The sequence below is a fragment of the Emys orbicularis genome, chromosome 11 (genome assembly GCF_028017835.1).
Source record: "Emys orbicularis isolate rEmyOrb1 chromosome 11, rEmyOrb1.hap1, whole genome shotgun sequence".
Taxonomy (NCBI): domain Eukaryota; kingdom Metazoa; phylum Chordata; order Testudines; family Emydidae; genus Emys; species Emys orbicularis.
This window is the reverse complement of record NC_088693.1, coordinates 47,114,266-47,140,262: the sequence shown is the minus strand read 5'-3', so window position 1 is coordinate 47,140,262 and position 25,997 is coordinate 47,114,266. Positions and strand designations below refer to the sequence as shown.

The 25,997-nt window shown below is 43.2% G+C and overlaps 1 protein-coding gene across 1 annotated transcript in view; it reads left to right on the top strand.

Moving 5' to 3' along the window:
• The first annotated feature begins 12,613 nt into the window (after positions 1 to 12,613).
• FRZB (frizzled related protein) overlaps positions 12,614 to 25,997 on the top strand; it is a 28,300-nt gene continuing 14,916 nt past the window's right edge. Inside the window, exon 1 of the mRNA XM_065413636.1 lies at positions 12,614 to 13,073. Coding sequence (XP_065269708.1) covers positions 12,614 to 13,073 — 460 coding nt within the window. The remainder of the gene's footprint in view (positions 13,074 to 25,997) is intronic.

The following is a 25,997-nucleotide window of genomic DNA, read 5'->3' as shown; positions in this document are numbered from 1 at the left end:
AAAACTCTACAGGAATGAGGAATTTAAAGAGACAAGGACTTTATTTTTAGATTGATATTAAAAATATGTTCTGGAATAGTCCCAACTGTGTATAGCTAGTAGTTTTTTAATTGTGTAATAGTCTTTATCATCAGTTGTTACTGTACACAATCACTGTGTGCGTCTAATTTTTGTGACCCTCCCTGAATTTACATCCCCTCCTCACTGTTTTCTCTATCAATAAATAAACTGAAAAAGGAAGGGCTTTGTTAATCCACATGAATGAGTGGAAACCCATCAATAATTTCATATTCAGTGCAGGTTCAGGGAGCAGCATCCGTCCGGTGCACTGAATGAAACGGGCCCTGTGGAAAAAATGGTATATGACCGTGTAATTCAGGACTGTATCATAATACATATGCACAATGGGGACAAATTAAAGTTGCACCGGCCATCTTAATTCTGGCATTTCCTAACTTTGGAGAGCTTGACTCTGCAAACTTAATGTTCTCTTAATGTAGTTATTTTTATATAATTCTATTTATTTTAACAAACTGTAGTCTAGTGTATAGTTTATAAACTTCCTAATACATTTTATAGAAGTAATGGAGTCTTGGTAATAAGAAACATTACTAGAGGATTCTGCTACTAAGCATTTACTGGTCAAACGGAGGGAGTGTGTGTGTGTGTCTCAGAGAGAGAGAGACAGGAAGAGATTGAGAAAAATAAGATTTCTGTAGTGCGCTTAAGTGAGGCTCTTTGTAGAGATTGAAAAGAGCAAAGTACATGCACAAATACTTACCGAACATAGGTGAACATTGCGTGCTCGTATTTAGACAGACACAGTGCTTGAGCCTGTGAGTGCTGAGCTATCAGCTCCCAATAAAGTCGATGGGACCTGAGGGTGCATAGCACTTTGCAAGATCGTGCCCCTACAGTAAAATTTAACTGTACCATGAACTCTGATTTTAGAAATTGGTTTGATCTGGCATAAAATGCTGCTCTGCTCTGATAAGGGGGTGGTTCTGGTGCAAATGAGGGCAGAATTTGGCCCTGTCATTGGGTAGGGAATAAGTCTTAGTAATGGCCTGCAGTGTGTTTTGGTTTGGGTTTAATCTGAAATGAGTTCTACAGAGGGCACATGTGGAAAAGTTGCACAAGACATAACCATACAAGCTGGCCATCTTTGCCTTAAAATCCCTGTCCTGTTAGCAAGCAGGGGTTGATAATACTGACAAAGGGTTAGGTAGGTTCTGCTGGACTCTCTGAGCTTACTTACACTTGGGGGAAAGGTGTATTTTTACATGTGCTAGCCAACATGTTGAAATCCTAGTGTAGACAAGGCAAGTTTTAGTATTAATGTGTTAGCTAGTTGAGGTAAACGTAGTTGGGAGCCTAGGATTTACCTTGACCAGTTAATACATACTCAAACTACATCTTGCCTTGTCTACACTAGGATTTTAACCTACGTTAGTTATCATGTGTTAGCATCTTTTTCCTGCTAAAGATGTGGATACTGAGGCAGATGGCTCATTACCCCGCCCAGATGCAAAGGAGATGGGAGTAGCTCTCTGAAGGGAAAGAACTAGAGTGTGGGCTGAGCAGCAATCCTTTGGTGGGGAGCCCCAGGAGCAGGCAAGCATAGAAGAAGGCTTCCACTGAACTTTGTTGCCTTTTAGGGTGGCATTTTCAAAAGCATGTAAATAATTTAACTTTCATGGTGATTTCTGGTTGTAAATCATGCAGGTGCTTTTGAAAACCCCCCTCCTTAGTGTTTAGAGTCAGAGGCTCTACAAGGTGTGTGAACTCTGTTTTAGAACAGTTTGGGAAAGGTACCTGCTCTAGCTCTTGGTAAACAGAACTCTCGGTTCCTTGAGATTACAGAACTTCATTTACTTTAAAACATGCAGCCAATTTACTGTTGCTCTCAGGAAGACTGCCCTCAGATAGCCCGGATGGGTCCCAACTCAAGACAACAATAAACATTAGTTATGCAACTGAAAACATTTCAACTAATTGAATGCCACCTCATTAATGTGACTCTTTGATGTGCTGCAGATCTGTGTGAATTCTAATCTACTGCTTGGCTTTTATCTGTCTGGGTTTATTGGAATGACATAAAAGCTGATTTTTTTAAACATTGTTAATTAACTCTGTATTTTAAGCTTTGGTTAGGTTGTTAAAGGAAATTGTTTCATCATGTGTTAATCACTGAGGCAACTGTCTTCTTCCCCCCTCCCCTCCCCCCCCCCCCCAGGAAAAAGCTTAGGAAACCCTGAACTTTGTCCCCTTTTGTCTCTACCCCTTCAATGGAGATGCAGATCCTAAAGTATTTAAATTGTAAATGTGAATCAGATTCCAACAGAGCCCTTAGGGGTTTATGTACCTCAGTCAAGTTATCAGAACAAGAATTGTGTTGATGACACTAATTAGACTGTAGTAAATACAGTTAAGGATTGTGGATTGTCGGTCTCTGACTTTGCACTGAAGAACTGACATATTACAACAGACCAATGATCTATTGGAGAGTAATGGTAGGAACTTTAAAATGGGAAAATTTAGAAGATTAGAAAAATCTTCCAGTCTCTCAAATCTGTTGGCTTCCCATGGTACCCAAGCTTGCAATTAGGACCCCAAGTTACATGCAAAGATGTTTTTGGTAGGGCACGAAATTTTCCACAGACTGAAGTCCTGATTCAGCAAATGTTTAAACATGTGTTACTTTACTCACCTTAGCAGTCCTACTGAACTAATTGGTGCTACTCATATAAATAAAGTTACACACACGCTTGTGTTTGCAGAATCAGGGTCTAGGCATTCATATAAAGACTTCATTGCAGGTGCTCAACACCTCTCAAAATCAGGCTGTTTTTTTTAGGCATCTAATTTTAGGCACCAACATTTGAAATTTTTTCACTCATATTTCTAGACCTTGTGGTTGCAAAGATAATGATCCAAATGTAAACTGAATATAACTACTTTGGCATCAATGTAGATTGCACTGGGAAGTGTTCTGTTCATATTACATTTTCAGCATGAACATATAAATAAGTTGTTCTGATACACTTTTTAAGTGTGAAATTAAAAATGTCTGCCCTGAATGTAAATACATCTTTTGTCCAATTAAATTTGCGTAATCCTACCTTCCCCCAAATTACCATTTACAATAATATATAGGGAATTGTATAACTTTTTTTAACCTGAAACAATGCAAAGGTTCTGAACTATAAAGTAGTGGGAGAAAAATGTGACGGGTTTTGGGTCACGGCTGAAAATTTGGATGGTGTCAGAATCACAGACAGAGTTTAACAACTTCTCTGTCAATTTATGGAATGATCTCCCAGGTGAAACGGTCGAAGTACCATCAGTTGTCAGTTGCCACATTGAAAACTGTATTTAACAAGACACTGACGTGGCCTGGGATTTAGCAGAGTTTGGAGACTAAAACCCAGATTCCATTATCAGTCAATGGGATTTAGGCTCCTAAGTGCCTAAATCACTTTTGAAAATGAGACTTAGGCTCCTAAGTTATTAGGCATTTCAGTGCTGAGCACTGTAGTGCCTAAATACCTTTAAAAATCTGGACCTTAATAAATTCCAGTTACACTGTAAAATGGAGCAATTCTTTAACAATGTTGAGACACAATAATGAAGTTACTGGGTCCCTGGCAGCTGAGTTTGGGATAAAGGCAGGCCAGTTGTCAAAGGAGTTCTACCGTCCATTTGTCAAGCTTCTTATTCTTTGATGAAAGTTTCTTCCGTGTGGCCAAATGCCACAAAAAGCATACATGCCACATAAAGACTCTTGCTGTCAATTTACACAGGCAAACCAAAACAGATCGCTGTGCCCATGTTGAAAATCTGCATTACAGCTGGCAAACCCTAACGAGCTAAAAATCCATATGTGGCTGCAAAATCTGGGAGAGTCACAAGCACCTCACACTGTCATCCTGCCAAATTAGACATGTACGTGTGTGTGTGTGTATATATATGCCACGTACCTAGAATAGGCTAAAGTAGACTCTTTACCAGCATGTTCTACGCTCTTTTGGTGCACAGAACTGTTGTCGATGTCAATGAGCCTTTTCAATGTTTGTCAATTGTGTGCAGAGCTAAATGTAACCGGGCATGTTTCCAAACCCATAATATTAATTTCACTAGTAACAAAGGATATGGAGTTCTAGGGAAAATCACGTTCTTCCTGACTTTTCAAGGAGATAGATGTGAGCAAAAATTAATATGAAAAATCTGAGTCTGTGATGCATAAAGACCCAGAAGGCACAGGATGGTTAATAATGAACAATATGAAAAATTACAGGTCTGAAAAAGATCATATGAAAAGAACCTTTTCTTATTCCTTTCTATTTGTAAGTTGTCCAAGGAGAAGCTTGAAAGATTATTAAAGTAAGTTAATAGTCTCCTGTGCTTTGTCTACCTGAGGGAGCTGTAACAAAACCTTGGCTTGGAACAGGAAATGTACAATAAATCCCTTTTTTATGACTCTGTAAGTCAATGATTTTATGGTTTTAGTAACAGCTATATAAAATATTTTGTTTTTTCTGGATACATAAGTAAATTAAATTGTAAGTAATACTAAGATCATTACAGAAAGGCTCAGGAAAGTGAAAACCTGTTCTGAATACGTGCTGTTGATCTCAACATGACCTTTTCTTATTAACAGTCTGGATCTTTGTGTACACATGGATATAGAAAATACTACACAAAGTAAAACAGAAATGGTTGGAATGGACAATTGGTTGTAGCAGACAGATTTCTAAAAGCAAAAATATTGTATTGGATGTTTTCCTTAGCTAGAGCTTCACACAAAATGTGTTTAGCTCTTTAGAAATAGTAGCCCATTACCAAGGTACCTGGGTCTCGTATTACTAAAATAATCACAAATCAACAAAATATAACAGAAAACCATGATTGCTATCAAAACACCTTCATTGGCTAATGTTTACAAGATTGATCATAGAATCTGAATCTAAAGGTAGAAAACACCTGGTATTGTCATGATAGCACCTGGTCATGCTACTGTAGGTTGTTCCTACGGAAGGTTAAACAGGGTGGGTGTTTTGATCAATTTAAATATAAACATGTTAGGTAACTGGATCTTCATCCCTTCCCTTGGATAAGTATTCCACTGGCTAAAAGATTTCACTGTTGCACGTTTTTTCCTGATATCCAGTCTAAATTTTTCCTTTATTGATTTCATCCCATTGCTTCTAGTTGTATTCCAGTTAATTATGAAAAAGAACTCCTTTCCCTCTTTGGTGTTCACCTTCAGATATTTATAACCCTTAGTCAGTTCTTAGACAAGCTATAGCTATGTAATAAATTTTTGTAGCTGTGTAGTATTTTTACAAGGCATTTCTCACTTTCTAATTGTCTAAACTTTGTTACTGTTGAAGAGAAAGTGTAAAGATCTATCAAGCAAACATCTGGCCAAAAGAACAAGTCTTGCACTAGGCTCTTGGGTTGTGATTGACTACCAGATAGAGCAGGTTTCAGAGACATGCTCCTTTACATCAACTCCAATCATATGTGTTCTAGTCTCTTCCTAGCCAGACGTAATAAGCCCCATATATGAAGAATTTAGTGCCTACACTTTGCCCACTTGATATCATTTAACTGCTTTGTTTTTGTCTGTTTCACATTCTTTGAAAATGTAGAGCCAGATCCTGTGGTCCAGTTGAACAGTGCTCTGCTACCAAGTGGTCACTAACACTTTCCCCCCTAACCCCCCTCTTCTGGGGTCAGAGCAGCTATATGGTTGCTCTAATTTATACTTGACTGCCCACAACCTCAAGACAAGTTCTGGCTGCCAGGGATTGCTAGGGCTGAGAGAGACACTGGCTACACTCCTTTTTCCTTGGCTAAACCCCTCAACTGGGAGGGGAAGTAAGAGGTGGTGGTATAGGAACTGCTATTGTGGATCTGTGCTACCCAAGGATTTCCATAAGGAAAGGACACCTCACTGGGACTGAATCCACCATGTAAAACTCCATCTTGCCTCAGTTGATGAGAGCAGGGAGTAACGAGTGATAAAATTCTTATTTTGCATTAGCACTTCAAGACATTTTAGTGCATCTGATGCACTATAAACAGTTACACTAAGGCACAAGTAAACACATCAGTAATTCCTACTGTCCCACTAATAGTTTGCATCATAACTTTGTTTCTGATCACATATTACTCATCCTCTCTTACCATTTACTCAGTGAAGTCTTTATGTGAAAGGGCACCAGTCTAAACTTTTTTTAAAAATCTATTTTAAAAGCATGAGATTTTGCTAATTTACAGTTGTAATAACTAAGCTAAACACCATGACTCCGACTTTGGTTTTTAATCCAGTGACTGACTGACCACTGAGAGAGAGAAGTAGAAGGGGATGGGGGAGAGAAAGGGGAGAAAGTTAAACAAGGGAACAAATTAATTCCAGCCAGCTAGAGGCAGCTTCTTTCCTAGCCTCGCTTTGGTATGGCTATGAGAAGAAGAATAAAGAAATCAATCCCTTTTCACAGTCTCGTCAAATCTGCACTATTGCTGTTACATCTGTATGCCCTAATCAGCTTATTCAGACATCCACACAGCTCTGAACATTATCAGACAACTTACAGCTGAATTCTGACCTCATGGCAGTGCAAGCCCACTGATTTCAGTGAGGTTGCACTAGTATAACTGAGGGCAGTTTGGTCTACAAGATATATTTTGCATTACTGAAGATTACCCAAAGTTTTGCAGGATATAATAATCCATCTTTTCCTTTAATTTCTATAAACCACTCAAAGAACAAACCTTCTACTTTGGCCTCAGCCCCACTAAGGGCTTGTATACTCTAGAAAATGACTTAGTGTGATAACAGTTGTTATATTATTCCTTAGATTTATAGGTCCATACCAACTCCTTAAACCCCACCTGGAAACTCATAGGTAGCCAGTGCAGATCATGGAGCACTAACTGAACATGCTCATATTGAAGCACTCATGTAAAAATGGGAAATGACTGCCTAGGAAGGAGTACTGCAAAAAGGGGTATGGGGTTGGGGGGGGGGGGTCATCGTGGATCACAAGCTAAATATGAGTCAACAGTGTAACGCGGTTGCAAAAAAAGCAAACATGATTCTGGGATGTATTAGCAGGAGTGTTGTAAGCAAGACACGATATGTAATTCTTCTGCTCTACTCTGCACTCATTAGGCCTCAACTGGAGTATTATGTCCAGTTCTGGGTGCCACATTTCAGGAAAGATATGGATAAATTGGAGAAAGTCCAGAGAACAGCAACAAAAATGATTAAAGGTCTAGAAAACATGACCTATGAGGGAAGACTGAAAAAATTGGGTTTGTTTTGTCTGGAGAAGATCAGACTGAGGGGAGACATAACAGTTTTCATGTACATAAAAGGTTGTTCGAGGAGGAGGGGGGAAAATTGTTCTTGTTAACCTTTGCGGATAGAACAAGAAGCAATTATCTTAAATTTCAGGAGGGGCAGTTTAGGTTGGACATTAGGAAAAACTTCCTAACGGTCAGAGTGGTTAAGCACTAGAATAAATTGCCTAGGGAGGTTGTGGAATCTCCATCATTGGAGATTTTAAAGAGCAGGTTAGACAAACACCTGTCGGGGTGATCTAGATCAGTGGTGGGCAACCCACTTCCTGCAGCTCCCATTGGCCGGGAATGGCGAACCGCGGCCACTGGGAGCTGCAGGGGGCCGTGCCTGTGGGTGGTCAACGTCAGCAAAATGTCTCGTGGCCCACAATCAGATTACTCTGATTACCCGCATGCAGCCCACCACTGATCAAGGTAATACTAAGTCCTGCTTGAATGCAGGAGACTGGACTAGAAGACCTCTCAAGATTCCTTCCAGTCCTACGATTCTCTGTCAGCTCATCATGTTTAACCCTATGATCCACCCTAGGGTTAACCAAGATGTTAAACATGGCTATTCTTGTCTCCTTTCAGTACCAACATGTTTAACACTTTGTTCACTAGTGTATGTTGTAACAGGATGGGGAGGGCATGGGTAGGCAGAATGTGAAAATAAATGTAACTGCAGATCTTCAGGAGCTGACCTGCCTAGTCCCCTGCAACTGTGTAGGGCATCCATATGAAAGTATGCACTCTGCAGAGAGGATGTGCATCTTCTGTGTGGTCTCCTCAAATCCATGCTGCTGTATGTGGTGTCCTGCAGACTGAGAGAGATGGAGGGGGGGATTTGCCCCTGACGTTGCTCAGATATCGAATAAAAGACATGGAAAAATACTGATTTTTCTGTTGCTGCTAAAAACAGATTTTTCCACTATTTTACTACCTGCAAGACATTATTTCATTCAATTAGTAGATTTAAATATAGACACTAGAATTCCTCCAAGATTCTCTCTTCTGCAGCAATAGTGCCCCAGGGTGGGAAAGATTATTTTTGATTTCCATTTTCTTGCCTTGCTTATTTTCCTTAGAATACAAGAATAAACTTATCCACACAAAGGACAAGCCATCAGCAACAACAACTTTTCTAACATGAAACCATGGACGTGTTCTGTGTTTATACAGGCCTAGTATAATGGGGTCCTGATCCTTGATTGGGGCATCTAAGTGCTAGGGTATTATGAATAATAATAATACATAGGGCCAGACTGTAGATGGTGAGTCCCATGGAGCGGCATTAAATTCCCCAAGGTATTCCTTATTGAGTTTCCTCAGCAAGAAGGGGTTTGTAACCCTTTCCCTTGTGGAGCCAGGTGAGGGTCTGAGAGTCTTTGATTTTCCTCTTGGGCATAAAGTAGTCACATCTTCCATGGTTTGTTCGGATGTGGTTCAACGTCTGTGTGGCAGGTCGAAACCAGGAGGGCCGCTTGCTGCGTCAGTAATAATCTGCTTGTTTAGGATAGTAGGTGAGGTCCAGACACTTTACCATTCCCTGGCTGGAACCAGAGATCTAAGATGGTCATGTGTGGTCCACAGTGGTTTTTGCAGTTTCAGGTGGTGTTGGGGTATGTTATCCATGACCTGCAGGGTGGGAAGTTCTGGGCAGTCTTCAGAGCAGTTAAGTTCTCATACTGTGGCTATATCTCAATGGATAGTGGGAGGTTCAATGTTTGCTAATCCAGAAAGCCATGGTAGAGATGTTGATTGTGAAGTCTCCATGATGATTAATATGGTCTGATTCAGCTGCCTGTTCACAGTTGGGTATGGCAACTTCTTGTCTACTCTGATGCACAGTACTCTGCATCATCCATTTCTGTGCTAATGGACTGGGTTATATAGGAACTCAGGATAGATACTGTCTCTTCCCACTGCTTTTTCCAGGTTCATGGCTGCATCGATCTCCTTACCTGTGAATGGTCCAGACCATTGTGGTGATGGAGTGCATGTGGACATTGCCTGCCAGAGTTGATGTTGGACTTGTCTGCGATACTGTTTGTCCACTGGCTGTTTGGATGCCCACAAAGGTTTAGCAGTGATGGCATTGGCTAGTGGCATGTGTGGGATTTGCAGCCCTCAGGTTCCAGGTGCCTTTACTCGAGTGTGTGAAGTTTGGATCTTCTACACAGTCAAGTCACCATTTTGGCCTTGCTGCATCCAGTGACAGGAGGGCTTTCCAGTGTCTGGGTCTCTACACTCGTCATATTTGTGGAGCTCTTGGCTCTCTGCAGCCCAGCAAGGAGCGTACGGGGACCTGTGTGCCTAGGGGATGGTCCTCTTTGCAGCAGAGATTAGGAGAGCAGTAAAATAGTCAAAATTTTTCGGCATTGGGGGAATGTGGGAGATTGTATTGTCCACTGTCATAAAAAGTGGCCCAGTCTGCTTTTTTGAAGTTCCAGCACAGCACTGGTTTTGAGTAGAGAACTGGAATTTGAATGCCAATACGGATCAGGACTGGTCTGTGCTGGCTGTTCAGGAAGTCATCAAAAATGGTCCGTGGTGCGGGTATTAGTGTGCCTCCATCATCTTTAGAGATGAAGATCAGGTCAGGGCAGTATTATCTGTTCCATCTTGCAGTGTGGACAGTGCCGCACTGTTTTGCATTTGAAAGGAGGAGCATATCATTTGCCGACCCAGACCATGTCATTTCTTCACCTGCAATGTTGTTTGCTGCATAGCCCCACTGTGTGTGGTGACTATTTAAAGTTGCCCATAAATACAGCAGGATTCTCTGCAGTCTGCAGAGCTGGTTGAGGCCACTGTGCACCAGGTGGTTTATATACATTGATAGCTTCCTGACGCGCACAGAGATTGTAGTTTGTTTCTGTAGGAGGTAGGACCACATATTGGTGGATCTCCCACTTTATGTAAATTGCCAGCCCTTATTTTGGGTGGTAATTGCTGGCTATGAGTTTATAGCCATTGATTTTGTAACAACGGGCTTTTTCTTTGTTTGCAATATGGGTCTCCTGGAGGGTGAGGACATCGATGTTGATTGTCTTCAGTATTTTCTCCAGATAATCACTCTTGGACCATGAGTCTTCAACATTCAACTGGCAGATCTTTAACCCAGGTCTGATCTGCCTAGTACATTGGCCTTGAAAAGGCAGGCTTATTTTGTTGCAGTCAGTGTTCAGTCACAGGTTTGATGATGATAGTTGTGGTTTCCCACTTAACAGTGTGGGCTGTGTGAAGGTCGTCATCTTCCATCTCAGAACAGTTCTGCTAATGAGCGTCCCAAATCTATTCTAGCTTGAATATAGCTATCTCCAAATTTACTATTCAGAAGGGAAGTATTTATCTCAGCATGGCTCTATTTTCTTTTTTCCAACATAATTTAGTGCTAATATTTCTCATGCCTAATTTATTTGTTGTTAAAAATACTAAACAGTTACACCAAAATAAGCCACCCTGTGTTTCAACTGAATTAATCCAAGTTTAGAGCTGTTATTCTTTGTTCTCAAATTAACAGACTTTTCTTTGGGGAAAAAATGGTTATGGCACCATTGTCCAGAATTATTTCAGCAATAACAAAGCCATATAAACAGCAAGTGAATGTTACATTTTTAAACATCTTGCCTTCGAGTCAAATCCAGGGCCAGAAACAGATAGCCTACTGTGTGTGCTGGGGGAGGGGGTGGGAGCCAAGGGGATAGGTTTGGCTAAAAATGATCAGCTGTGAGAAATGGCTGCGTTGAAACAAAGGCACATTTTAATGGTGCAGAGCAAAGGTGATTTCCTGTTTTGTTTGGGGCTTTGTTGCCCCTCTGAGTGAGTTCTCTTTTTCTCTGGTGATTTAAACGTTTCTCTCTCTTCCTCTCTCTCTCCCCCCCCCCCCCCCCCCCCCCCCCATGCAGAGGGGAAGGTGCCTCTGTAGGTCATTTCATTTTAGTCTATGCCCTGAACAGGAGGTTACCTTAGTTGGAGGGAGCAAATTGCTAGGGGATGGATCTGCTTTCTATTTTCTCCTCTAGATTAAATGCATCTGGATTGAAGGAGAGAAAGAACCACGTTCTGCCACTGTGGGGAAAGTTTCCCGCAGGACTCTGGCTGTGGAGGGGGTGAGCAGTGCCAGAATGAATGCAGCCCTCCTGGCAAGGGCTGCAATTCACAAAGGCATCGGCTCCCGTGCAGCAAGGCAGATCAGAAACTCTACCCCTTAGGTTTGAAAAGAAAGCCCCAGAGGTGATTGTTTACACCAGAACAGAGAGACTCGGGAAGCAAAAACCCGCCTCCTTGTGTCCTGTGGAGTGTCTGAAAGAGACTCTCCTTTTCTTTACCTCCATGGTAGGGTGGGAGGAGGGGTGTGTTTCTAAAGTGTAGAGCTGGAGCTTGCAATCTTTAAACCACGATCTGAGAACGTCAGCAACTCAGCCAGAGACTAGGGGTCTGGGTGGGTGAGGTTCTGAGGCCTGCAATGTGCAGGAGGTCAGACGATCATGCTGCTCCCTTCTGGCTTAAGAGTTTGTGGGTCTATGAGCTCCTACAGATCTGGTTCAAGAGGTTCTGTCAGGGTTGGCTGGGCGCTCCTGCTGCCCCGCACTTTCCAGTCGCTTTACAAGGACTAGCTTGATTTGGCTTCTCCCTCTCTGCCTTGCTGCAGCTCCAGCGAAAACTGAGAGCTCGCAGCCTTCCCGAGGGATAAACAGGAGGCGGGGGGTGCGGGTACGGGACAAGCGGTGTCTTATACTGATGGAAGTTAATGCAGCCTCAGGTCATCTCAGCCCCCCTCCTCCCCGTCGCCCAGAGGAGCGGGGTTAAGGAGGGCCGGGAGGAGGAGCTGGGGCTCTCTGGCCAGGAGGTGGGAAAGGGAAAAGGAGCTGGGCTGCAGACAGAGCCCTCATTGCAAAGCCGGCCCGTCCCTCCAGCCTGCGGAGCGGGGCCCGGCGGCAGGGCGAGTCCCAAGCGCTTTTCCGCCCTGGCCAAACTTTGCCGGGGCTGCGCCCACGGGCCCTCCCTCGTGCTCGGCGCCAGCAGGAGCGGGGCGTACCCAGGGGCAGCTCCCCTCGATCCCCCGCTTCCGGCTGCGCCTTGCTCCGATCCCACCGCGACCCCTAGCGCCGCAGGGGACGGGCCCCGCTGCCCGGGGCAGGTGGGCAGCCGGAGCCGCTGTGGCGAGGGGCAGCGAGAGAAGAAGCTGTCGGGAGGCGGCTCCGCCAGGTCCGGGGAACGCGTGTGTGAGGTCCCGACCCCAGAGCCCGGTGGGACCATGTTGTGCTGCGGCTCCGCCGCGCTCCTCCTGGCCCTGGCCGGGCTCTTCCTGAGCAGGGTGCCCGGGGCCCAGGGCGCCGCCTGCGAGCCGGTCCGCATCCCCCTGTGCAAGTCCCTGCCCTGGAACATGACCAAGATGCCCAACCACCTGCACCACAGCACCCAGGCCAACGCCATCCTGGCCATCGAGCAGTTCGAGGGGCTGCTGGGCACCCTCTGCAGCCCCGACCTGCTCTTCTTCCTCTGCGCCATGTACGCGCCCATCTGCACCATCGACTTCCAGCACGAGCCCATCAAGCCCTGCAAGTCGGTGTGCGAGCGGGCCCGGGCCGGCTGCGAGCCCGTCCTCATCAAGTACCGCCACGCCTGGCCCGAGAGCCTGGCCTGCGAGGAGCTGCCCGTCTACGACCGCGGCGTCTGCATCTCCCCAGAGGCCATCGTGACCGCCGAGGGAGCTGGTAAGTGCCGCACCCCCGGAGCCCAGCCCGCACCCCCTGTGCCCCCCCCCGCCGTCACCCCCGGGAGCCCAGCCCGCACCCTGTCTGCTCCCCTCCCTGCCGTCACCCCCGGAGCCCAGATCTTCCCCCCGCCCCGCTCCCCTCCCTGCCGTCATCCCTGGGAGCCCAGCCCGCACCCCTCCCTGCTCCTCTCCCTGCCGTCACCCCCGGAGTCCAGCCCGCACCTCTCCCTGCCCTCGCCCCCGGGAACCCAGCCTGCACCCCCTCTGCTCCTGCTCTCCCATTGCCCCCGGGAGCCCAGCCCACACCCCCTCTGCTCCCCTCTCTGCTCGCACCCCCGGGAGCCCAGCCCACACCCTTCTCTGCGCTCCCCCCTGTACCCACATCCCTGTGAATCCAGCCCACAACCCTCTTTGCTCCCCTCTTTACTCCCTCCCCCGTGTGCCCAGCACACTGTGAATCCAGTCCCCGGTTCTCATCCTTTCTGATCCCAGTCAACTCCAGCCTACCCCGCTTGTGATCCCCCTCTGGTTCCAACTCCCAGCCCTCATGCCTCGCTGACCCTTAAGGAGATGACCTCTGATCTCAGTCAACCCTAGGTTCATGGGCCCCCAGCCAGCTCCATCTGCCATCCCTCTTCTTCTCCCCTCTGACCTTCTTCCTATACCTGAATCTCACTCTCCTCCCTTTCTCCTCTTCCCTTTGTAGCATCTCGCTTTCTCTTCCAGAACCTATCTCTATCCCTCCTTCCCCTATCTAGCGCCCACTCTCCCCCCCTTGCTTTCCCATCTCACTCCATGGACACTGGTGACATCTGAGAGTGAGTAGGTGATGCTTGCATGTAAAGGTGCAGAGACAATGGATAAAAGTGCCCTGCAGTAATGTTATTCCAAACAGGGTGGACACTGCATCCACGTGTGGTTGAACATAACCCTCCCCTGCCACCTGTTCCTCCAATTCTAAACTTGTCACTCTGATCCTGTCTCCCATTTCCAAATCCAGCTCTTGCCCTCACTCCTGTTGTCTCCTACCATAGGCTAAACTTAGCTCTCATCTAACCCTCACGCCCATCCAACGCTACACCCTTCTGATAGTATCTTTATGCTCTTTTGTGTGAATAAGTTTCTGTTACCTCTAACTTTTTACGCTTGTTTAGCATTTGTGTGGAGCTGATTGAGATTTTTGAGTGAAATTTGTTGTTGTTGAAAATGGCCTTTTTCCAAAACTGAAAAATTCCATAAGAAATTCTTACTTTTTTGAAAATTTTAACTTCTTGTGTTTTTTTTTTTAATCGACATTTTTTCAATCAAAATTTTTATCAATGCCGTTGCCGGGTAATCAACATTTCTAGTTTACTGAAAAATGGGTCTTTGGTAAATAAATACTTTCAACAACAGATTCAGAAACATTCTCTATTCAAAAAGTAGCTTAAATTTTTTGTAAAAACTGTTGAAAAAATGAAAATAGGTCTCTTTCAAATCCTGTGAAATGTAAACAATTTCCCTTTTTTTTAGCTCAGCTTTAATATTTTGTAAATATAACTGTACTATAGTAGGGCAGTAGCCACACTATAAATGTACCCAATACTGTATATACAATTCCCCATGCCCTCCACTCCCCTTTACCATGTCACTCAGACCCACTAAAACCAGGTTTCCTTCTGGAATTGGCTGCACTCACTTTATTTTGCATAGACAAGAGCAGCTGCACATATGTGCTTGTTGAACTTCATGCTGCAAGCTAGCTTGTGCTGATGGGAGCAAAGGTGGCGGTGCCCCTATTTCCATGGCGGTGGCAATATGAGAGAGATTGTGGTGGCCACAGGAGGAGTGAGGCTCGAGTTAGGAGAAGCAGTTGCCCCTACCTGTTCCCATGCCAGCAGTAGCACAAGGACATGTGCAATGGCAGCTGGGGGAAGAGCGGCAGAAAGTAATTGTTGCATATTTATTTTAAGCTAAACTTATAACAAATATTACTAGTTTTATGGCATGCATAGATACTGGGCCAAAACCTCAGCTGTATTAGGGTTGCAGGCAGTGTGGCTGAAGGATGAGTGTGGTAAAGATGGCTACATGGTAACATGTACGTCTCCTGGTCCTGGGGTTAGATGAGGGTCAGTTTGGCCCCCAGTTCGAATTAGAGTAGCCTCAGAGCTGCTCTAAGTTGTATCTGGCTGCAGTGGCCTCCCAGGAGATCACTAGAGGCTTCTAGAGCACAGCAACTCTCTGGCCCCATTCCCTTTCCTTGGCCATGCTTGGAGCTGTAAAGGCAGTGTTGGTGGTTGTTTCAGTGCCATCTAGGTGTTCCTCTTACTGTAGGAGAATCCCCATGTAGCTGGTTAAGCTGGCTTTTCAACTGCTTTGTGCTGTTAGATCACTGCAAAGCTCTCATTGGCTGGGCGCTGGCTTTTTTAATACAAAAAGGTATAACTTCACCCATCCCTGAGCAGCTACCTCTAGGATGGAACATAGAACCTGTTTAACACTGCACAGCAACACAATGTACTAGGACAAGCAATGGAGAAATAAACCCATTTATTTCCGATTGAAAGAGCTGAGATAAGCTAAATTATGCAAAATGTAATTTGGGGATTTGGCTAGGACTGGAATTTGGTCAAGGCTCTGGCGCTAGAACCCTGCATATTTACAAAATGATCAATATCTCCGTGTTTATCTCATCAGAGAGAGATACATATCTCTGGTCACACTTGGAGCTACCATAGGTGATGGTGTAAGTTAACTATTGGTAAGTGGTTTGACTTACATGCCAAAGTTGGCAGAAGAGGATGGTGTAGTGAGAAAAGGAAGTTATAAAATAGAGCAGGCTTGCACCTGTGCTTTATCTTACAACTACTTACACTCTTCTGTTAGTTGCTCATTCTGTGGCAGCCCCATCTTTCAGCCCCTTTGATGTGTAAATTACACCAGCTTGCACCAATTTGTTGATTCACTTATACCACCGTTGATGTCACCTCTGATTCTGACCCATAGCAAAGTGCTTTGGATGAAAGGTGCTGTATGTAACTCATTACTGTTGTCATCATTCTGTTGACCCTTACCTTTCATTCCACTCCATATAAACCAAACCCCATAATTCCTCCTCCAATGCTTTCTCCATTTCCAGTCTTATACCCTATTCCATTGCACTCTTCTCTTCATGTGCCCATTTAACCTTTCTCATTCATCATTTCTTTCCCCTACCTGTATATTTGTTTATTTCCATACCAATCTAACTCCACTTCTACCTTTCAAATTACCGTTTCCACCCCTTCTAAATAAGGGTACGTCTATACTTACTTCCTGGTCCGGATGTAAGCGATCGATCTTCTGGGATCGATTTATTGCGTCTTGTCTAGACGCGATAAATCGATCCCGGAAGTGCTCGCCGTCGACGCCGGTACTCCAGCTCAGCGAGAGGAGTATGCGGCATCAACGGGGGAGCCTGCCTGCAGCGTCTGGACCCGCGGTAAGTTCGAACTAAGGTACTTCGAATTCAGCTACGTTATTAACGTAGCTGAATTTGCGTACCTTAGTTCGAAGTGGGGGGTTAGTGTGGACCAGGCCTAAACTCTCAGATCCCCCTCTACAACCCTTAACCAATACCTCAAGCTAACTCTGTTCCTTATACTTCCATAACTAACCCTTCCCCTCATTCGTTTCTAACCTGTCCTTCCTCAGTAATTGTACCCCACATCTAACTCCGCATGTCTGTCTATAGATTTGTTGTTGCTGCTTCTTTGGGCTGCAGACCTGCTGGGAGGATGAGGCTGGTTTTGAATTCCAAAATTAGGAATAGGTTTGTGAATGTCTCATTTTGAAGCACATTTACAGACTCTTTCCTTAGCAGCATTGAGATACTTTCAAAACTGCCTTAAAAATGGATCCAAACTGAGTGAGGCTTGGCAAGTCAACAGATATTTGAAAGCAGTGGCATTCAAAACTGAAGGGAGGAAGTTTCTCTAAAATTGCCCCTGAGTTACCTATTGCTGAGGACCGCAGCAGCACAATAACCTCTTTGAATGATTCCAGTGTGAAATCCATGAACACTTCACTGACTGGAAACCTGATGACATTCTGATTTCTGGGATTAAAAAATTAAACCAGCATACTATCCATTGGACTGAAGACATTCTTCTGGGGAGGGGGGAATAAATCCTCCCCTTTAAAAAAAAATATAATGAAATATTCCTAATCTAGGAAAAGGTCAGAAGAAAACTAGTATCATCCTATTAGAGGATGGTACCCCAGTAGAAAACATCACTAATACAAATAACAGACTAGTTAATGATTTGTATACAAGGCATTTCTCCTTATTTTTTTCCTCTTAAGAATGCACTTTCTGCACCTAATATTGTTGGTGAAATGCACAGTCAATGGAAATGTAAATTCACATTTATTACTAAAAAGGTTTTCATCATTCAAAATATTACCCACAAAGTAATAGGACTTTGCACTTCTATCATACCTTTTGTCCAGGGATCACAGATTTCTTTCTAAACTTTGACTGACTAAGGGCTGGTCCACACTAACCCCCCACTTCGAACTAAGATATGCAACTTCAGCTACGTGAATAGCTGAAGTCGAACTATCTTAGTTCGAACTTACCGCAGGTCCACACACGGCAGGCAGGCTTCCCCGTCGACTCCGCGTACTCCTCTCGCGGAGCAGGAGTACCGGCGTCGACGGCGAGCACTTCCGGGATCGATTTATCGTGTCTAGACAAGACGCGATAAATCGATCCCGGAAGATCGATTGCTTACCGCCGGACCCGGAGGTAAGTATAGACGTACCCTAAGATAAGTATTATTCAGTTCATTCTGTTGTAAAAGGGCAAATTAAGGATGGGTTTGTTAAATGACGTAACCAAGCTCATAGTCAGTGGCAGAGTCAGGAATAGAGCCCCGGAGCCCTGAGTCCAATTCCTTTTCTCTGCTCACCAGACCATACCTCCTTCCTAGTGAATAATTTACAGTATACAGACTCACAGTGTGAAATAACTATATTCTATCCCATTGTAGAAAAACTCAGTTTGCAGAGTTTCTCCCAGTTAATCCACAACATAGCAAATAATAGTATTTTTAATTAAAATAAAATTTTGTTTCTTTACTCATTTTTGTGCATGTGGATTGGCAGTCAGATCAAGTTGTTAGACTCCTAGGGTGAGATCTTCATCCTGGCTCTGGCTGGGTAAAAAGACTGGACTGGTTTTCTGTTTATCTTCAGAAAAGATTTCTTTTTGTTTGCTTTCAGGAGACTGATGTTCATGCATCAGGTTTATAATTATAATAGGAGAAAGGGAGGGGAAAGTACATAATACAAAGCAGTTTACATATAGGGAAACTGTGCACACTAATTAGCACTCAACATTCTCACCAGAAGAAAGTTAACTCTGGGCTCCATTCTCCCGGACCTGCAGTTTTGCATAGTTTGAACTACAGTTGATGAAGTGCAGCATCTTGATACAGATTCTGAAAAATGCACATTCTTCCTCACAGAGTTTATGTTGCACATGTCGTCAGTTGTCAAGTATGTAAATCAGTGAGTGTCTGTGTCCCAAAAGGTCAGGGGAGTGGCCCTAATTAACAAGTTAGATAAATCAGGTCTAATTGACTACTACATTAATGGGCATAGCAGCTTTGGCTTGTGCCAGTATCATTTACATAGTATATCACCGGGGACCTTTCTAAGCTTGTCACCCTAATAGGGCCCAAATATTTCCATGTGTGAACTGTCATTTGATCATTTCTCCACTCTGTGAAGAACAGAGAGGCTTTTCTTTAACACTGGTCTGGCAGGTCTGTCTTTCCCACCTATTTTTTCATTCCAGTAAACACATTTCTAGCGGCCATTTTAAGGAGAACTGTACAGTCGTTAAAATTAAAGACTGAAAGAGCCCTATTAAATCATCTTGTCTAGCTCCCTGCTCGGTTCAGGGTTTTCCCATAAGGCAAAGTCCAACTCCTTTTGTCCATTTGAGTTCCCATGAGCCTGTGTTACCAGAGCTTGAAATATAACCAGACACCCAACTACTAAATCTACTGGATGGCGACGGGTACAAAAGATAATGAGGCCGGCTTGGGTGAGGTCTGGGGCAACACCCTAGCCAAAAGCCCATCCTTAGTTGCTGCGATGGGAGAGGCTGTTGTGATTCCTACCATGACCCTGCTTAGGGCTTCTGTCTTTCATATCCAGGCTATGATGTCAGACTGATTTAAAGGCCAATTCCCTGGAAGGAGGAAGGAGCTGTCTGTGTCTTTTCTCTACTGTTACTCCAGAGCCCCCTACTTGTGGAAGGGATGTTATGGCCACTACTGTACCATTCATTCAGACTCATGACTGCTGTGAAGGGGAATCTCAGTTACTCTGTGCCACTCCCGTCCTCTGCCATTAACAGCTATTGCCTCCTTTTCTGAAGGGAGAGAAGGGAGTCAAGGGTTTGACAGACCAGTCAGAGCACAGCACCCCTGTACAAATGGAAGTAGGAGGCAGTCACCCATCTGGGAGATCCCACCCTTAAATGGGGATATCAGGGTAGGCACCACCTCCTCTGATATTACTCCCTGAAAACCTCATATGAGTTGGGCAGTAATGGTGTCCCTAGCCTCTGTTTGCCAGAAGCTGGGATTAGGCGACAGCGGATGGATCACTTGATGATTTCCAGTTCTATTCATTCCATCTAAAGCACCTGGTATTGGCCACTGTTGGAAGACAGGATACTGGTCTAGATGGACCTTTGGTCTGACCCAGTATGGCCGTTCTTATGACTCAGTGGAGAGGGTGGAGTCCAGTCTCCATATGGAAGGAGCTAGATGGGCAACCACAGAGCAGAGGGTCTCTGGCTAAGCTCTGTGTAAGCTCTGAGCAGATGAGCCAAGATTGGCCCTTAGATTTGTGCTATTCCTTTATACTGTTGTAAAAGAGAAAATCTCCAGGTCTGTATTTAGAAGATACTGTAACTTTAAATACACCAATGTTTATAGCTGACTCTGAAGGCCAGTGTGAAATTGTATATCTTTGATTAGTCTTCAGGATCAACCAAATCAAGACAATCCTGGAAGGAGAAGAAAATGATATTTGCAACGTGTTTACATTCCAGTTGTCGGAGCAGAGAGTGCTAAGGTCCAAATTTACATCTCTGGCCTTTGATTTTTGTCGCCAGCTTTTGCGCATGTAAGCGATTTTACCCACAGATGTGGGGGTACACCATTTTGTATGTGCTAAATTGCTATTGTGTGCACAAGTGGCTCTACCATTAATGCCAGTCTTGTTACCCCATTTGCTTCCTCCACCCATTGTTGTCTCTGTGTTGTTCCATGTTGACTTCCTGCTAGCTGAATGCTCTTCTGACCTCAGTTTACCAAGCAGTCACCCTCTGTTCATTTAGGTCCATCTTAAAACTCACTTATTCTGCAAAGCCTGCAAGAAGTGAGTTTACAAACATTTAAAAACAAACAAACAAATGACCAGGTCATCCCCACCACTGGATTACTCAGTGTGACCTGCCACCTGTGTGTCATGCTTTTAGATTCCAAGGGCTTGAAGGCAGGAATTGTCTTTATTTTTGTATACAGTGCAGCATCAAATATGTTGTCAGTGCTAAAGACCTGACTGAAGAAAATACCTAAGGATGTGCTTATGTCTATCCCTATTTATGACAGTGCTGAAGTCCCGAATAGGGATGCTTTTCTGAACAAATAGTAACAATAAAATGAGAGCAGATAGAAAGGGGCACTTGCAAAATAAGAGAGTTGGTTTAGGCTAGCTGAACATTTATCTCTGGAAATGTCTAATTTATAAAATTGGAGATGTTTGTGTGAAATGACAGGAACGTAGTTGTTAAAAAAAGAAAAATTCTGTGTCATGGTGCACCTTCAGGATATGGAAGTGTAACTTCATAGGTCTGGATATTTTCTTTGCCGAGTCTTGAATTATGCTTCAGTCAAAACAGTTGCCTTGATTATATGTGATTAGAGTAGGTTGATTACTATGCTGTTTTGAATATTTCAGAGAAATAATATATTTAATTCTTGGCTTTACTTGCATCCATCATGAAGGGGCCAGGTCCTTAAATTATTTTGGAGCATGCTTGTAGCATTTATATCATATTCTCCAGTGATACTCCACTTCATTTCCATATGGAAGCTGAAACCATTCCCCTAAATGGTGGCCCATGTATTGCCTATCACATCAGTGGACTCTTGAGCAGTGTCAAGGTACGTGTGAATTTCTGCATTTGGAGAGAAGAGTAGACCAGAGAGTAGATCAAAGGAAGGGCTTCCCCAGGCTGATTAAACTTTGTCCATTTAGCCCAGAAGAGGAGCATTGTAGAATGGACATCCAGTATTACAAGGAAATAAAAACATGGCTTGAAGGTGTGTGGTGCCCTTGGTGAGATTGGGTGTGAGAGGAGGGAACACAACCACAGAATGTAAAGCAAGTAAAACAAATGCTAGGATCACTTTACTAAGGAGCACCTGATTGGAAGTCTGAGACTCTTTGCTGTATCGCGCCCCCTCCTCCCCCTTTTTTTATTTTTAAAGGATTCTGTGGTCAGAGTGAAACATATTTTGTGGCTCATTGGCTAGGTGGAGAAACACTAGCTTCAGTTAAGTCTTCCTTCTCTCCTCCCTATGTCCCTCTAGGTGTGTAAACACACACAAAGATATGTATCTAGCAGCAGTGGTGCTGCCGCACCCCCTGGCTTGAAGTAGTAACAACAAACACCAAATCCATGGTTTCATCAGCAGCACCCCCACTAGAAAAATTGTTCCATCACCCCGGTACTAGCAGCACTTAAAACCTAATTAAAAGCATTAACTGTTCATGCTCATTATAACTATTGGCAAATGTTATTAGCTCTGTTATTTCCAATCCAATTGTTTCCAGACTTCAGCTCAGAACATACTTTGCACAGCTCCATGGATTTCAGTGAAATTGTACAAGTGTATAAGTTAGGGCAGTATTTTGCATGTAACAAATCACACATTTCTCAGGGAAGACTGTGTACATGTCAGATTTGTCATTTTTACGTTGTCATTTTTTAGTCCTCTGCATAAAAAATGCAAGTAAACCATTTTCTTAGTTTCAGAAAAAATATTCACTTATAAGCTGAAAATGTATATTTCCAGCCTTACAAGAGACATTTTGAGAAAGTTATGAGCTAAAGAAGAGAGAATTCTAAACCTTACTAACAGTGTTGCTGCTGGTGACCGTATACTGCCTCTCTCTAATGTATCTATAGCATGAACTGTAGGAAAAATGGCTTTTGTGGTGTATGTATTGATAATCTATGTGCAAAGTCAAGATTTGTGGAGTTAAATGCCACCTAAGGCTGTGATCATTTTAAGTGAATAAAGCTAGAAATTTTTAATTTTCATATGAAATGCAAAAGTCTGCTGGTGGATCTTAACACACAGAGCTGCTGTTGACTCAATGGAAGATCTAAGCAGAATACCGGAGTCAGGATTCACTATGTGAATCTAAGGACAAATCTCCTGTTAGCTTGAAAGTTGTTCTGTCATTTTTAGTTCAGAGATGACATAATGGCCTATCCTAAAATACTTGTACAATGGAAATATTTTGCAGTTAAAGAAGATACATTAAAGAACAACAAATATCTGAAGTAGATAATTAAAACTAAATTAATTCACATTGAGGGATTTCTTAGTCAGCAGTGCTGAGGAATGTTCCCATCTCATCAAAGGAACTGAAGAAAGTCCCCAGACAACAACACCTCAGTTTGACTTTGCTGTTTCCAGCAGAGTTCCTGAAATGGCTTCTGTAAGGCTGCTCAATGTCATTTTAATTGCAATAATAATCAGGATCACAGTATGCTTGGATTTCCTCTAGCCATAACAGGTTGTTTATTCACAACAAAGTTTTCTACCAAATCACCTCTGTCTGTCTCCCCTTTTCAAACCTTTCCTCCCACTTTTTGGCCCTTGAATTTTTGTCTTTTGTTATACTCTTTTTTTCAATTATTTTTACAGTTTTCCTCTGAAAATGGATTTGGTAGAACGGGCTGTAGGAAAGATCAGGGATCCTTATAACAAGGTCGTTGTTTTTAAAAGCATAGCGTTGTCGGTTTCAGGCAGTGATAAGGGTCTGCATTTATTCAGAGATGATTTGTGATTTGTCTGTGCTTTCCATGTCTCGAACATGAGATTACGCTTTTCCTTTGGAATTCATATAGTCTTCATTTACTATCAAATGTTATTTCAAGACATGGTTCTGTGTTTATTGATATATTGTCTTATGGAGGCAGCTACTGGCTTGTGTTCTAAAATGGCCTTAAAATGGGGCATAATTCTTGTTTTTCTCTAAAAGTTGTTAGCAGATTGATGTGAAATTTCACACAGGGTTAATTTTTAGGCCTTTTGAATTTTTGATGCAGTTTTTGTTTGGTGTTTCATAACAAATTTGTTAATAGAAAGCCTTTGAATTTGGGCTTGTGCTAAATTTTTCCCTTGGCAGGCCTGCTGTTTATCAGAAATTTCTGTACACAATTGTCTGGACAAAACTTGGTAGAGAGGTAGATCCCGAGGGCCACAGAGAGAGTGTTTTTATTTGTTTGTTTTTGTTCTTTTTAACAAATATTTTAAGCCATTATTTGCATTATGAATAAAAGTTTGTGCACAGTGCACGTAAACTTAATGGATGGAGGCTAGGTGCAAACTAAATAGATTGGGTCAGGATACACAGAAACCTGATTATTGGGGCTCGGTGTACAAAAGCTTGATTGACAGGGAATTCTGGGTGCACAGAAGCCTGACTGACGGGGCATGGGGAAGCGCTGGGCATCTCCAAGTGTGACTGGTTGACAGAGATGGGAGAGCTGCATGCAAACCCATTGGATGAGGACCAGGAGCACATAAAGCCTTCTTTATGAGAAGCTAGACTGTTGTGTCAGAATGTATTCTACAACAGAGAAGGGATCAAATGTTCTCCCACTGTACTTTAAGCCCCACATGTCATCCCTCCCCCCCCCACTTATCCAATGCCCACCCCTAAATAAGCATTAAATAAATTAAGAGATGAATACACAAAAATCTTCCTTGTGAAGCAGTTAGGGTTGCTACACACAACGTGCCTCTCACAAACTCATCAAAACAAGGAAATGAAAAGTTAAGCCACCTAATAATATACTGTATATCCTCTTCTCCTCCTCCCATAGACACACATCTTACTATTACCACAACTACCACGCACCGTAGACCATACACTACAACCTTAACTCTGCCCATTAGGGTTCCCAGACTTTTACATCACCCCCTATAATTGCCCTTCTACACATAACCCTTTCCCAAATTAACCTCTGCCAGCACAACAAACTACTGCACCAAACATCCATAACTACTAGCGCTGGGGGGAGGAGGAAAATAAACTGGTAAATGAGAGCATGCCAAAGGCTGAAAATGGAGCTGAGTTAAGATGGCAGGGTATGACAGGTGTTGTCATGCTAAGGTGTACTGTGGGTGGAGGTGTTAGGTGGCTTAATTTGTCATTTCCATGTGTTTTTGGGTTTGTGTTAGGGTTGCTATGCACAACATGCATAAGTGTTTCTCAACCCCAACGCTTTTTTTTTTAATATATTACTAGATAACAGGGCCAGGTCCTCCGCTTGTGTAAACTAGTGTAGCTCTGCTGACTACAGTGGAGCTAAACTGATATATCCCAGCTGTGCATTTGGTCCACAGTTCCTAAAGCTATTGAAAAATATTCCTATTATGAAATTTATCCTACAGAGCAGATCCAGTGGCAGGATCTAAACTAGGGTTGTAAAGCGTCATATGAATTTATTGTGTTGTGTAAAAGATTAATAATAAAATTCTCTGGAATCTGTTTTTTGAGTGGGATTTAAATTTTGAGGGGTTCTTCCACTTCCATTTAAAAAGACTGAAGGAAGTGGAAGTGTTTGTAATCCAGAGGTGTCGCTGCATATAAGCCTTTCTCACGATCACGATACTAAAAAATGTTTTTAATGTGGAGATGGGCTCAAGCTAAAATTTCAGATCCAGATCTCAATGTGAAGTGCAAGCACCCCGAACGTTCAGGCAACGTTGGATCTGGGGCTTTGGTTGGTTTAAGGAAATCTTCATTTCTTTACTTTGGAGAGTGTATTTTAGTGCTGCTTGTTTTTTCTTCCACACCCCCTCCTTGGGAACAAAGATATGAAAAATGCTGCCCATGATGTTTCTTTTTTACTTTCTTTGCTGACCAGATTCTCTCTCTCTCTCTCTTTTTCCTTCCCTCCGTCCCTCTTTTTGATTCTGTTTCTGTTCCCTTGTTACCCATTATGAAACAGACAAGTCTGCAGGACAGGAAAAACCAACAGAGGTTACAGGGGTAAGCTATAGTTCAGGCTGCTGTGAATGTGTAAGGAAGATCCAATTTACGGGCGTTTTGTAGATTTCTTTAAGAGGTCACAAGACTTCTAGTAATGGAAATTGCTGAGGGGAGTATCAGACTGGTAGTAACAATAGGAGAGTCAGAAACAACTGCCACAGGTCCAAAGAGAGGCCACGATTCAACATTCTGAATAAGGAAACACAGCTAGGTCCCAGACTATGTACTGGAGTTTGGAAAGGTGAAAAATAAGAGGAAATATGATAGCTCTATATAAGAAAATAGCAGGCTTGAAGAAGGCCATATGGATTATACCTTTTATCCTGTCCTATAATAAAAGGTTAAGAAAATACTTGATAAAATTAAAAGGACACATTTAAATTGGATAATAGGAAACACTTTTTAAAAAGCCATGTATAACTGATCTGTAGAGTTCACACCTCTAGATGCTATTTGAAGTGAACAGCTTAGCAAGATTCAAGAAAACTCTCAGATAACATGAATAAGAATAGTAGCTGAAATTTTACTGGTTAGGAGAAAAATGACTAGTATTATGCTTCGCAGCATAAGTTGTAGTTGA